Source organism: Mytilus californianus, unplaced genomic scaffold (genome assembly GCF_021869535.1).
Source record: "Mytilus californianus isolate M0D057914Y unplaced genomic scaffold, xbMytCali1.0.p SCAF_1, whole genome shotgun sequence".
NCBI lineage: Eukaryota > Metazoa > Mollusca > Bivalvia > Mytilida > Mytilidae > Mytilus > Mytilus californianus.
In genome coordinates, this window is record NW_026262581.1 from 120,291,169 (window position 1) to 120,305,667 (window position 14,499).

Consider the following 14,499-nt stretch of genomic DNA (forward strand, 5'->3'; position numbering starts at 1 on the left):
GTTATCCATTCGTTTGATGTGTTTGAGCTTTTTGATTTTGCCATTTGAATAGGGACTTTCCTGTTTTAATTTTCTTCGGAGTTCAGTATTTTTGTGATTTTACTTTTTACATGTTTCAGTAATGCATAGTGTGTTAACATTTAGGTGGTGCTTCATAAAACATGGTTATTGTATGATGGATAACAAATTTATAAATTTAACTTGAAAATAGAATTTTATTATTAGACAGTTCCAAATTAAGGAGAAATTATGTGTCTATGTCCTCCCTCTACCATTTTAGTTTAAAAGTTTTAAAATAACTTCTTGTGAAATTAGTATGATGTCATATATGAAGGTTCAACATTGAATTGAAATTAAGATTTTGATATATAAAACATTTGTTGAAAGGACGATATGACATCAAATTTTATTGTTTAAAGGTCATGATTTTTATGTTTAAGATTGAGGTTAATATATATAAATAAGGAGATGTGGTATAATTTCCAATGATAAAACTATCCAGCAGGGACCAAATGAAGTGGACATAAACAGATAGAATTAGATTAAAATAGTATGTTGAATAGTTAACATGATGTCAACACGAAACGTCATACTTTACAATTCAAGTAAACTACTTAAACTTTATTTCAATTTAATTATTGAATATAGCAAAATGTATATGCTGGTGAAGAATTTGGTTAACTAGGTTTATGATATGATATTAACATAACATTTCACCCATCAGTACATATAGATGTACATTATGTATGTGAAAATTTTAAGAAAAAGATAACTGCCAAAATGATAGCATGATCGAATATGATGGCTTATAAATCACAGTAAAGGTAATTTAATATGATGTTAATATGGTGTCACCATGAAACTTCATTAAGGATAACATCAACAGCATTTAAGATTAGAAGTAGGGTATTGCTTACATGTCATGGTTCATTGGTTACATTTGTATCTTACATTATACAGGATGCTGTTTATATTCAATGTCTCTTCTTTTTAACATGCTATTATTAGAGCAGGAGAGGGTATCTAGCTTTTGTAATCTGTAACCTTTACAGCCAATTTCATTGAGTGTGTAGGCAAAGGTGATATCTTTGGTTAGCTTGCTTGATAGCTGAACCTTGGAGTCATTGTTAGGTTAGGTTAACTACCCTCCTTTGAGAGTAGACTAGTCCGACAGCTACTTGGAAAGGAGGGTAGTATACCTGACCTAGTAATGACTTCAAGGTTCAGCTAACAAGCAAGCTAACCAAAGAAATTACCTTTGCCTACACACTCAATGAAATCGGCTGTAACATTATTCAAACTTTGGTCCAATGCAGTGTAACTTTTTCATTTTAAGTGAAAAATAATGGTGTTCTGTTAGTCTTTTCATACAATGATGCAACAGTTTTCATCAAAAACAAACCTTAAGGGCATACAATACAGTTTTGATCCCATAATGAAATTTTGATGAAAATTTACATATAGGCCTGGCTATTTTTTACCTGATTAAATCAAATATGTAATAAAAAATATACCATCATGTGCTACTTTTTGAGTAAATTGAGGTTGAAATTTCAGATATTTCCTCAAAATTCGGATTTGTGGACGTATTTTTCCTTTCGACAGAAATACATAACTTGTTTGTTTTAAAAGATAAACACAAGCTGTTTTTTGTTAAATTATTTGTAATTTCTGTTTTATATAAATGTTCTATAAATTTGTACATTTTATTTTTAGAAATAACTCATATTTATCAAATGTTCATGAATGTAGAAAAAAAACGTAATTTTTTGCTGTATATTTATCAAATTAAAAAAAATTGCACTATTGACTTTTTCGTGAAAATTGGTACACATAATCTTCTTACGTATTCAAACCAAATGCCATTTTAAAAAAGAGGGGTCCATGAAATCGTTTTCAAGTTAAATCAGTTTGAATGATGAAAATCAGTCGAAAACTGCATCTTTTCCCGATAAGTCACAGTTTGACGTCGCGAAAATAACAATTTACGTTTGCAACGTCATTACCTCCCCTGTAACTGTATCGTATGCCCTTAATGATCACCACATCAAACGTAAATGCAAGGCTATGGTTTATAACTAACTTAAGATTATGTTAATTTTTTAATATTTTTTATAAATGATGTTCAAGTCAATTGCTGTTTAAAATTGAATATGTGTTTGAACTATGTTCAGATATCTACCAAAAAGAAATACAAACCCTACACAACATAAAATCTTGCAATATTTACTTATGTCTGGCTTCAATGCTATGAAATGATTTTGGTCTGAGAGGGTTCTTAAATCATTGTACAATGAAAACAACCATATTCATGTTTTTTGATTGGTTATACCTGACAATTGACCAAATTCTTATTCTTAAGAATTTTTAATCTTTATGGCACAGAAACTTGTGTTATTGGCCAAGACATGGTTTTTGGTCTTATTTGATAAAAGATTGGTATATAAGGTCATACTTATGGCTTCTGCTTTACTATCTATATTTGCAGGTTTAATAGAAGTGAAGTTACAAGAGGATAGTGATGGTTATATTACATATATGGGTTACCCCTCAGATACCTCGGATCACAAGAAATCCCCAGTATCAAGTTGTCGGTCTTCTCCAGAGTCCAGTAGTAGTGACCAGGATATTCCTGTTATACTAAGAGATAAGAAGAAAAAAGATAGTGACCCTGATACAAGGTATGTATTGTAACATTGTATACCTGACGTTGCTCTCTCAAATAGTACACTCATGTATTGATATTAAATGACTGCCTTAGAGGAAGTTTACTTTTAAAAGTAATCATTCAGGTAAACAGACAAATTAAAATCAATGTTTCCTTATTTATCTATCACATGCAATAATTGAATAGAAAACCAAAAAGGTGAATTTTTTCTTACAGCTTTAGAGCAGCCATAACAGCTAGTTAACTCGATATGTTGTATTTACTCTCTGTAGTTGTCAGCTGTTGTATTTAAACTCTGTAGTTGTCAGCTGTTGTATTTACTCTCTGTCAGCTGTTGTATTTACTCTCTGTAGTTGTCAGCGTTTGTATTTACTCGTTGTCAGCTGTTGTATTTACTCTCTGTCAGCAGTTGTATTTACTCTCTGTCAGCTGTTGTATTTACTCTCTGTCAGCTGTTGTATTTACTCTCTGTCAGCTGTTGTATTTACTCTCTGTAGTTGTCAGCTGCTGTATTTACTTTCTGTAGTTGTCACCTGTTGTATTTACTCTCTTTAGTTGTCAGCTGTTGTATTTACTCTCTGTAGTTGTCAGCTGTTGATATCACTTGACATTCTGTTTCTATCAATAACTCCTTCTATTACAGTTTGACTATGTTGATCAGCTTAGTACGTTTCTGATTGGTTGTTCCTAGTTTAATTGGTTTGATGTTTACTAGTTTGTCAAAAATGCTGATTTCATTGGCTAAATTTTATAGAATCTTGTCAACTGCTTAACCAGTTCAAAACTAATATAAGGTAGAAAGAATCCTTAGAAGATATATATCTTACATTGATATTTGGTTAATAGCTGTAACATTCTGTAATATACACAAAGTATTTGAAACCTTATGTACAGCAAACAACAATTGACAGCTGCAAATGAAAAAGAAGGATAACATAAACAAATTGGTTTCAATTGGTTCTAAAATTAAATAAGTTTTCTTTTAAATTTCTCCAATCGTAAGAATCAAATGTTGAATCATTGTACTATGGTGAATTTTGAAGACCCGCATAATACCCAAAATGTACCTTGAACTTTGCATTGATCCATGTAAAAAGTCCACTAAAAAATGCTGAATGTCAGGCATACTGACCTTATGTTGTGATCTTGGGTTGATAACTTTTGTGTACTGTAGTTATACAAGAGATCTTGTAAGATTGGAAAATAGGAAACATATTACGGCTAAGAAGTATTAAATGATCAAGAGATTTTAGTCATGTGAATTCAGCAAGCCAGCAATATTAATGATACTGAGGTGAAAAAGATAATGTGTTGCAGACTCCAGTGAGCTTCTTGTTGATCTTGTTCACATATAGTAAGTGTGATTTCTTTAGCATTCCATAGAAAAGATTAAATCAACAATTGACATGATGTACAATATGCTTTATTTCAACGTAAACTATATGATAACCTATAGATAACTCATATTATATATGTGTGTCGGTTTATTTTAGTGCAAGTATCCGTCTATTACGTAGTGGTAGTGTAGAAGTTAGTACCCAGACAAATACTATATTCCATGCTGTGGATCCAGGAAAGTCAGGGAAAACATCAGGAGTTAATCCGTGGAGTGTTAAATGTCAGAAAAGATTAATTTCTCAGATGAAGAAGATAGATAAAGATAGTAGAAAATGCAGTATCCTTTTCTGTGAATATATATCATTTCCAGTGTTGAAACCATTATAAACCTATGAAAGCTGAATAATTTTAAGTTTCAATTTTGTAATAATCAAAATTATCAACTGTTTTTATTATGGTCATATTTCTTGATTTTTATAATCTAAAAAAGGACAGGATGATGAATGCACATACAAATGCTGTTGTTGATAGTGTGGTATTTAAATCCAGTGTCAAATATTACATAAATATCAGGACTAGAACATGTTAATTTGATATAAATATGAATATAAAAAAGAAGATGTGGTATGATTGCCAATGAGACAACTCTCCACAAGAGACCAAATGACACAGAAACTAACAACTATAGGTCACCGTATGGCCATCAAAACTCTGCTTTGTACTGATACCCTACTTAGGGTTTCCAAGAAGATTTTTATACCAGCTTGGTAAAATATATCAAAGTTAATTTTTTATAAGCCTCTGTTATATATATGCATTTCAGGTATCCACTTAGAATCACAAGGCAAGAATTTTTGTTTAAAAACTAGTTGTACTTTGATACCATTTCTAATGAAAGCAAAGGTTTGGAAGTGTGGAATATCAAGAACAAGTTTACTTTCATTTGAAAAGAAATGATTCTTTAAATGGATTAATGACTTTTTGATGATTAATTTGCTCTTTGCAAAGACTAACTGTTTCTAAGCCCTCTTATTTCCCTTTGTCAGGGCAGTCCGTTGTTCATTCTGTCACTGAACTGAATTCAGTGTAGGTATTATAACCATATGAACTGCTGTGGATCTCTTGAGGTCTTTTGTATGCAAAATGTGAGGAGCCTTTCAGTTAACACATTAATAGAAACAGTAAAAAGTCGATGCATTTATCAGGTTATTTTAATTAAAGCTGCTACAAACAAGTTTTAAAAAGTATATCTGACAAATAACAATATTGATCTGTTTTAGTAAATTATTAATTAATTTTTACCCCTGTTGACCTTTATTTAACCTCTATGGAGTTAATGTATGACATTGTATTTATCTACAGCAGTATAAATAGGGGATGCATATATGAAAGTCACTGTTATTGAAAGTTATTTCTTCATTATATATAATTATACATTGATTAAACCTTATATAGAAGAGATTTGAAACTAAGAATATAAACATTATTGATTATATTGGAGTATTATGTCAGGAAATTAGTGGTAATCTATCTGACAAAGTGATTACACAATTTGATTGCCTTAAGTAGAAACCTTCATAAATCTTTAATATGATAGTTAACAGACGTTAAGAATATTGTCTTACACTTGTCCACTGACATATTATAGTAGTAAAACAGGAATGACAGGCACTGACTTTAAGCTAACATTGTAAGCTCAAACTTTCAAAACATAGCAACACCATCATTATAAACATACATAACAACACCATCATTATAAACATACATAACAACACCATCATTATAAACATACATAAGAACAGGATAAACAGATAACTGTTGTTGTATAAATCTAGTCATTAGTTTTCTTTTAACTGTTTCACATGGGGGTTTTATAGCTTGCTATACAGTATGGGTTTTGCTAATTGTTTAAGGTCTTATGGCTACCTGTAATTATCTTTTGTTCTTCAATGGTAGTGATCTAATTGGCAATCATACCACTCGCACCTCCATATTTTTACTGACCTAAAGTAATAACTTACAGTTGTTCCTATCAATAAGCTTGCAAAACATGTAAACACTTTTGTAGGGATCCAAACAATGTAAGGGATTATAATAACCAGATTCTCTCTGTTTTTAGAAATACGTCAGCTGCTGGACATGATGTCAGCCTTTTCACTCGTTAGGTGATATCACTGGCCAGAAAACTGCATATAGAAACAAACTTTGAACTGTTTCATATTTTTCATGTCAGGGCCTTTTATAGCTGACGATAAGGTATGGGCTTTTCTCATTGTTGAAGCCGTACGGTTGCCTATAATTGCTTACATCCACTTTATTTTAACTTTGATGGATGGTTGTCTCATTGGCAATCATATCACGTCTCCTTATTTTTATAATAGCAGCTGCTTAAATATCCTTATGCAGAAAAGCTGAAACTGAAAGTAAAACTATTTACTTAGTGAATGATATAAAAGCTTAACACATACTTTGACAGTCCTATATACAAAATCAAAATAATTGAAACCTTGTTTTGCAGTGTTGGCTGTTTCAACATAAACAAGATATTTTTCATGTCAGGGCCTTTTATAGCCAACTGTATGTTATGGGGTTTTCTCACTGTTGAAGGCCGTATGGTTGCCTATAATTGCTTACATCCACTTTATTTGAACTTTGGTGGATAGTTGTCTCATTGGTAATCATACCACATCCCCTTATTTTTATATAAATAAGGTATGACTGTTTTTTCTTCAATTTAAAAACTATTTTATATTCCTTTTTATTTTGATTTAGCTTGATCTTTAAATAGCTGAGAATTGTTTGATCTGATTAAATTGCTTAAGTACATCTTATAACTGGCTTTCAATTTTTACTCTGTATTTGATTTGATTTTAATATTACGTTAAAAGAGTATCTGCTTTATTATGTTTTAATGCTAATCTGATATAGAACTTTAGACTTGTTGCACTGATGCATTGCCAATAACTGTTTTTTATCATCAAAAATTTATTAAGCATGCTGTTAACAAATTTCAAATGCTGTAATAAGAATGTAGGTGGGTTGAAGTTGACAAAAGTATATCATTTTAAGTAGGAGTTGTGTCCAAGTCTATCGCCTGCTAGTCATCCTTCATTTACTGTTAATTTTATATCAATATTTCAGTTTATGTACTTTAAATGCATTTAATATTGTATCTTACTTAGGAGTTTCTGATGTGGAAAAGTAAAGATGTGCATATAGATATTGAAATAGAAAAAAAATATTGAAATTATTTTAGAATAAAATTTTGAATATTTAGGACCAGTTATCATGGTTATAAACATATGACAATGTTAACAATTTACAATATCATCATTTAAATATATAAAGATTTAGTATCAAAGAAAACTTGTAGATGACAACACTTTTTATATTTAATTTTAAATTTAAATCTAATAATATTTTGTATATTGTTGTAAATTTGATAATAGTTAGTATTAGGAATCTCTCTACAAAATCTTTAAGACTAAAAGTACACATCTAATCTAGTACATGTATGATTGTAATATACAATTGTACTGACATTAGGATTAATAGTATGTAAGGTAATTACCTCTTTCTAACTATTGGTTAATTGCTTGATTGAATAAAGGAAAGACCTTAGTACATGTACTTAACGTTGAACAATAAGCAGTTTAACTACAGGTAAACATACCACTTTTACCCTGATATAACTAGTAGGTACTATGTACTGACCTTCAGTGTTTCTGTAAATTGGGGTAATAACCAGATATAAGTGGTATGATATGTAAATAGTGTAAATTAAGACCTCTAGTGTCTATTATAATATAGGATTTCATCCCTTATCTCAGGTGGAAATGTACCCATTGTATTCATTTAAAAACACATAGAATGTATCATTAAGAACTAGAAATATTTTCAGTTATGAAATTTTACCTTTTACTTTGAAGCCAAAATACAGATTAAAACTCCTGTGCAATGCACATAAATTTAATTAAAATGTTTTTGTTGTGCAAAGAGTGTTTCATTTGACAAATAATATGAATAATGTATGTTCTGTTAGACATTTTACTCTGTTCAGTGAATAGAATTTAAATTTGTTATGTGCACAGAAGATTTTTTACTTTAGGAAATAATTACAAAATCTAGATAATTAAGAATAATTCCAATTCTGATTAATACAGTGTTTAGTATACTGAATAATCTAACACTAGTTTGATTGTGGTCATGACTGATTGATCTAGAGTAATCAGTTATGGATACTTATAATATATAAATACCTTTCAATTATAGTCCTGACAAGATTTTGTGGGGGAGACAAATCCAGCTTTAAAATGATCAAATGACTTTTTATGTGCAAAAATAGGCAGATCGGTCATATTTTGACTTTATTTACTCAGTGCTTTTTCTTAAGGTTAGATTTGAATGACAACAGCTTAACAATACTGAAGGATGCTGTTTTCTGTTGAGACACATAAGCTTTTTACATTGCATATACTGTAAATTCAGAAATTATTGCGTGCATTTATTATTGCGATTTTGTCATTTTAGACTAAAATGCGATTTTAATTTTTGCGATATTGAGAAAAATCCTGTTTAATTCATATAAAAAATTTCAAAATGCAAGTTCAAATTATTGCGATTATAACCCAGTCGCATTTTTCGCAATAATAAAAACATCGCAATAATTTCTGAATTTACAGTATACTTCAATGTTATCCCTCTAATAAAAACTTTTTCTAAGAATAAAAACCAAAGATCTATAAAAGTTTCTCAAATTTCTGAATAATGCAATACAATGTATTTTGATATTGTAAAAAATCTCTGTATTACGGTATTTCGTGAAAAAGTAAGAACTGACAGAATGAACCTTTCATACCTTTTGTTTCATTGATAAAAATAACATGAACTCACCAGTGTCCAGTGTAATAGTCATTTAAATATCTAAATTACATGTGTTTGTTAATAGAAATGCAATTTAACCTGATAGACATGATACATTGTATAATTATATTTTAAAGGCATTCAGATTAGCCTGTTTCTTCTCTCTTTGTCTTGAACATTCACACAGGGCCGTCAATAACCTTCCTGTTTCTTCTGTCTTTGTCTTGAATATTCATACAGGGCCATCTATTATCTTCCTGTTTCTCCTCCACTTGTCTTGAACATTCACACAGGGCCATCTTTTATCTTCCTGTTTCTTCTCCACTTGTCTTGAAATTTCACACAGAGCCATCTATTATCTTCCTGTTTCTTCTTCACTTGACTTGAACATTCACACAGAGCCATCTATTATCTTCCTGTTTCTTCTCCACTTGTCTTGAACATTCATACAGGGCCATCTTTTATCTTCCTGTTTCTTCTCCACTTGTCTTGAACATTCATACAGAGCCATCTATTATCTTCCTGTTTCTTCTCCACTTGTCTTGAACATTCACACAGAGCCATCTATTATCTTCCTGTTTCTCCTCCACTTGTCTTGAACATTCACACAGAGCCATCTATTATCTTCCTGTTTCTCCTCCACTTCCTGTGATGTACAATTAGCCTGTTTCTTCAATCTTTGTCTTGAAACCTTTATACTGGGCCATCTGTTATCTTCTTTGGATGTTAAGTAAGCCTGTCTCTTCCATTTGTTTCATAAACATTGATAAGGTAATCTGTGTTCTTTGTGGGATGCATAGATGGCCTGTTTTTCCATACTGGTCTGGAAACATTTTTACAGAATATTTTGTCTCTTTGACTACAGGGCCACAATTACATCTGACCTTGACTGTTTTAATGATTTTTTGATTCAACATTTTAATCAGTGGTTGAATTATCTTTTTAATCAAGTAAAATATTGGAAAGTTTTACATGTTTGAAATTCTCTTTTAAATTTTCACATGCACTCAAAAGACTTTCAACATAATGTTACATATTATTAAATCAAAATCAGTAATTCTGATGAGACATATTGCAGTTTGTCAAATCCTGCTGTATAGTAGGTTAACATGATGTTTATTTCTAACAGATCTTATAGACAACTACCCAGTCTTTTAACTATCCTCTAAATTATATAATACTACGTATGTAAAGTCAACCATATTGCAGATGCAATGAGGGAAACATTATGTTCTTGCAACTGCACTGAAAATTACAGAGATGATTTTCCTAGAATCCATTTTCCTATCGCTTATGAAGGATTCAAAATGTACAATAAATTGAGTAATGAGGTTAAGAATTATCAGTTTTGATATAATCATTAATAGTTAAAAGTCATGCAAGTCTGATTGAAATGTCAAAGAATCCTCTTCAATATTGTTATGTAATAAGGCTGTGTGTCCTCCAGGTTTAAATGTCAGAGCAATATAGAAGATAAACGAATTAGTTTGTATTGTCTACTACCAATATCAGCTTTGTAAATAGATAAATGGTTCAAATAGGTGTATATTTTTCATTCTGTACATTTGATGGGAAATTTCATTTAATTTACATTAAAGAACCGACACATTTAAATTGGGACAAAATTTTATTCATTTTTTATACCCAACATAATGAATAGTAAAGGATAAAGGAGGGAGTTATTACCTCAGGTGATCTTGTCTGTAATGGCACTGTTGTTGCCTGGATACCACCTTTGTTTTTTACTTATTCTTGCACTAACTAAATCTTTGAAGTGTTTGATTTTCAGTACAATTAATATTATTAGTATTTTTGAATAGGAATGTTTACGTGCTCTCCCCCCTGGTTGATAAGTTTCTGAATGATGGCTATAAGGCATGTGCTGAAGACAACAATATTTTCACTCTCTTTTAAATTGCTTATCCATTATGAACCCAACACAAGTCATTGTTTTAAAAAATTCTTCATGTGGTGCCAGTTGTTTAAATTTGATTTTTTAAAAAGATGGCCAACAGAAGCACATATTATCCTGTTTAATGAATTTTTGTATTTTTTTTAATTCAACTTTAAAAAGTAAGGGATTTTTATATACAATGTAAATGCAAGTTAATTAGTGTCTGTAAAATAAGCATGAAACTTACATTTTTGTTTTGACTGCCTATCTCAAAAACACTAGGAATTATGGTATTTTAAATTTCCATAAGTAAAAAAAAATCACTGCTAAAAACTAAAGTTTAAATATCTGTTGTATACTGAAAGAAATTCTTTTAATATTTGTTCTTAACAATGTTCAGAATTTATACTGTTGGAAAATGTAGCAGAAAAATTTCAGAACCCGTGTGTATTAGACATGAAGATGGGAACACGACAACATGGTGATGATGCTACAGAGGAGAAAAAACAAAGGTTTATGAAAAAATGTCAGACATCTACCTCAAGTATAATTGGCAGTAGACTTTGTGGGATGCAGGTTAGTGATACATTTATCAGTAAAATCTAAATACATTATTAGAATTAGAAGATGTAGTATGATTACCAATGAGACAACTCTCCACCAGAGACCAAATGACGTAGAAGTTTTCACAACTATAGGTCAAGATACAGCTTCAACAATGAGCAAAACCATACTGCAGTGACAGCTATAAAAGGCCCCGAAATGATGTTATAAATGTGAGAGTCTACTTATTTCGACATGACATTTGTTTTAGACTCTGCCTTATAAAAAAGAAGATGTGGTATGATTGCCAATGAGACAACTCTCCACAAGAGACCAAATGACACAAAAATTAACAACTATAGGTCACTGTACAGCCTTCAACAATGGGGAAAGCCCATACCGCACAGTTAGCTATAAAAGGCCCCGAAATGACAATGTAAAACAATTCAAACGAGAAAACTTAACGGCCTAATTTATGTACAAAAAATGAACGAAAAACAAATATGTAACACATAAACAAACGACAACCACTGAATTACAGGCTCCTGACTTGGGACAGGCACATACATACAGAATGTGGCGGGGTTAAACATGTAAGCGGGATCCCAACCCTCCCCCTAACCTGGGACAGTGGTGTAACAGTACAACATAAGAACGAACTATAAAAATCAGTTGAAAGAGGCTTAACTCATCAGATGGATAAAAATACAAATACTACAAATACAAGTGGACGTGGCCGGGTACTTGTACATTCAAACAACAAAAAGACACTAAGTACAGATCTGAGAGTACTCGCAGTTACTGACAGCTAGTTCTAAGCCACTAGCAACTAATAAAAAAAATCATGCATCTAAGACTAAATTATCAATCCGTACACATCCAACATCTAATGGATTTAGTGTAAAGAAGTCATAAACTGTCAGATAAAAACATGACCTTGTGCAATGCCAAGATACAGGTATCGACAGATTGTAGATCCATGAATGTGTATATGTATATAACAATAATATTTAGGTTGCTTTTAATTTACTGATAACAAAATCAATATCAGTACCAATAAAAACAATATTTAATGATCTAATTACAGTGTAGAATTGGTAACCTTTTAGAATAAGTTTATTTAAAGGTTTGATAAGTTTACCAGGATCGTTTCTAAATTTTCCGGGCACGGTAAACAATATTGCCGTAAAAATGAGGATGTGCAATCCCGTTTTAAATAAGTTTTCTACAGGTACAACCAAACTTCAAGACCAAATCTTTATATCTGTGGAAGAATTTAGTAAAGGTTTTAAGTAATTTGTGGTAACGAAATCCCTGGCTTAATAATTTTCCAGTAATACATAGATTACGTTCGTTAAAATCAAAAACGTCACAACAGACACGGGCATAGTGAACGAGTTGTGAAATATAAACACCGTAAGATGGTGCCAAAGGAACATCACCATCCAAAAAGGGAAAATTAACAATAGGGAACGAAAAATCGTCCCTTTTGTCGTAAATTTTAGTGTGGAGTTTCCCGTGTAAAACCCAAATATCTAAATCTAGGAAAGGACAGTTGTTATCGTTTAAATTTGATTTATTTAAAGTAAGTTCCTTTGGGTAAATTTCGGCAGTATATTGAGAAAATTCTTGATTATTTAACGAAAAAATATCATTAAGATAACGGTAAGTGTTGTTGAATTTATCAATTAAATGCAATTTAGACGGGTCTTTACAAAGTTTGGTTATAAACTGTGATTCATAACAGTACAAAAACAAGTCTGCTATTAAAGGGGCGCAATTAGTGCCCATAGGAATACCTACAACCTGTCTATCTGTATATAAGTACATCTGAACCAGTGACAACTCTACGACAGATTTTATCCATCAGATCACCAGTGATGATGATACAAGGCTGAAAACACATTCTGTATACATATTTCGTCTAAATAACAGCCCAACAATGTTAGATCTGTAAATTTGCTGAAGCAATTTTTTTGTTCTTCCCTGGCCTGGATTCGAACTCATGCTACTGAGATATCGTGGCACCAAATCACCTTGCACTATGCCCGACGCGCTAGACCACTCGACCAAAAATCAAGCTTTTGGTGGCCGGGTGTTACTTTTCCTCATCAGTTTTTATCTAGAGTCGTAACACAGTACATGATATATAAGGCATGAAGATGGAATATTACAGATCAGCTGAATTATCTATCATAGAGGATCTTACAAATAGGCAATTTGGTGCTACAATATCTCAGTAGCATGAGTTCGAATCCTGGCCAGGGAAGAACAAAAAATTTGCAGGAAAAAATCTAACATTGTTGGGTTGTTATTTAGACAAATTATATATATATATATATATAATTGTCATAAGCGGGATATGGTGTACAAATTTTTGCACGTCATGTTTGCGGTATACCATCTTCTCTGCAAGTTTATTGTTTTCTGTTTGGTATTAAATTAATAATTAAGATCCATGTTACATCTCGTGATCAATTTATTTGGCAATCGTGAATGGCAGTCAGCAGGGTTTAAGAACATCAGTTGTTCGACCGGTTAGTCAAATGCGTTTTGTTAAAATATACTTTTCACTTTTTTGGTCTTTTGGAAAATGTTGTTTGTTCTGTATTTAGACCCCTCTAACAAGAAATTTGTTTTTTTCAATGCATCTATTGACGTTAATTGTCTTGATATTTAATATATTATATATATGGTTATTTATGTGTCCGTGCAATTGATCGTTTTTTTTGCACTAGGCAAAGGGGCATTAAGGTTTACTCTTGTATGTTCTAAAATTTGTTTCAGTTTTCTAACTTAAGTTAGCTTCAACCATGAAACTTAAAAACAGTGCTTTTTGCCACCAAACACAGATTAATTTCAGATTTGGACGTGTAACTTTCACTGTTCCTGAGTTATGTCCCTTTATAAATGGGAAAATTTCTGAATTTGCTGTTTCTAAAGTCTTACTTTACCTTGCCTCAACCAAATATTATGAATCTTATTCACAATGTCTATTACAATCAAACACAGATAAATTTAAAAATAGGGTTGCATCACTTTCACTGTTCTTGAGTTATGTCTCTTTATAAATGGATAAAATTGCTGTTTCTGCACTGTAACTTTACTTTGCCTTAACCAAATGTTACAAAACATATACACAATGCTTATTACCACCAAACACAAATTAAATTCAAATTTGGGTGAAGTCACT

The 14,499-nt window shown here is 31.3% G+C and overlaps 1 protein-coding gene and 1 long non-coding RNA gene across 4 annotated transcripts in view; both read left to right on the forward strand.

Annotated features, from left to right (window-relative positions):
* LOC127732570 (inositol hexakisphosphate kinase 1-like) overlaps nt 1–14,499 on the forward strand; it is a 48,357-nt gene that overhangs the window by 25,462 nt on the left and 8,396 nt on the right. For all 3 annotated transcript variants that reach the window (XR_007996316.1, XM_052241644.1, XM_052241636.1), the window contains exons 3-5: nt 2,489–2,681; nt 4,162–4,343; nt 11,164–11,339. Coding sequence is in view for 2 of the 3 variants with exons in the window: in XM_052241644.1 (XP_052097604.1) it covers nt 2,489–2,681; nt 4,162–4,343; nt 11,164–11,339 (551 nt within the window). In the remaining variant the exon portion in view is untranslated. The remainder of the gene's footprint in view (nt 1–2,488; nt 2,682–4,161; nt 4,344–11,163; nt 11,340–14,499) is intronic.
* The window catches only part of LOC127732688 (uncharacterized), a 41,940-nt gene that overhangs the window by 19,045 nt on the left and 8,396 nt on the right, over nt 1–14,499 (forward strand). The window lies entirely within an intron of this gene.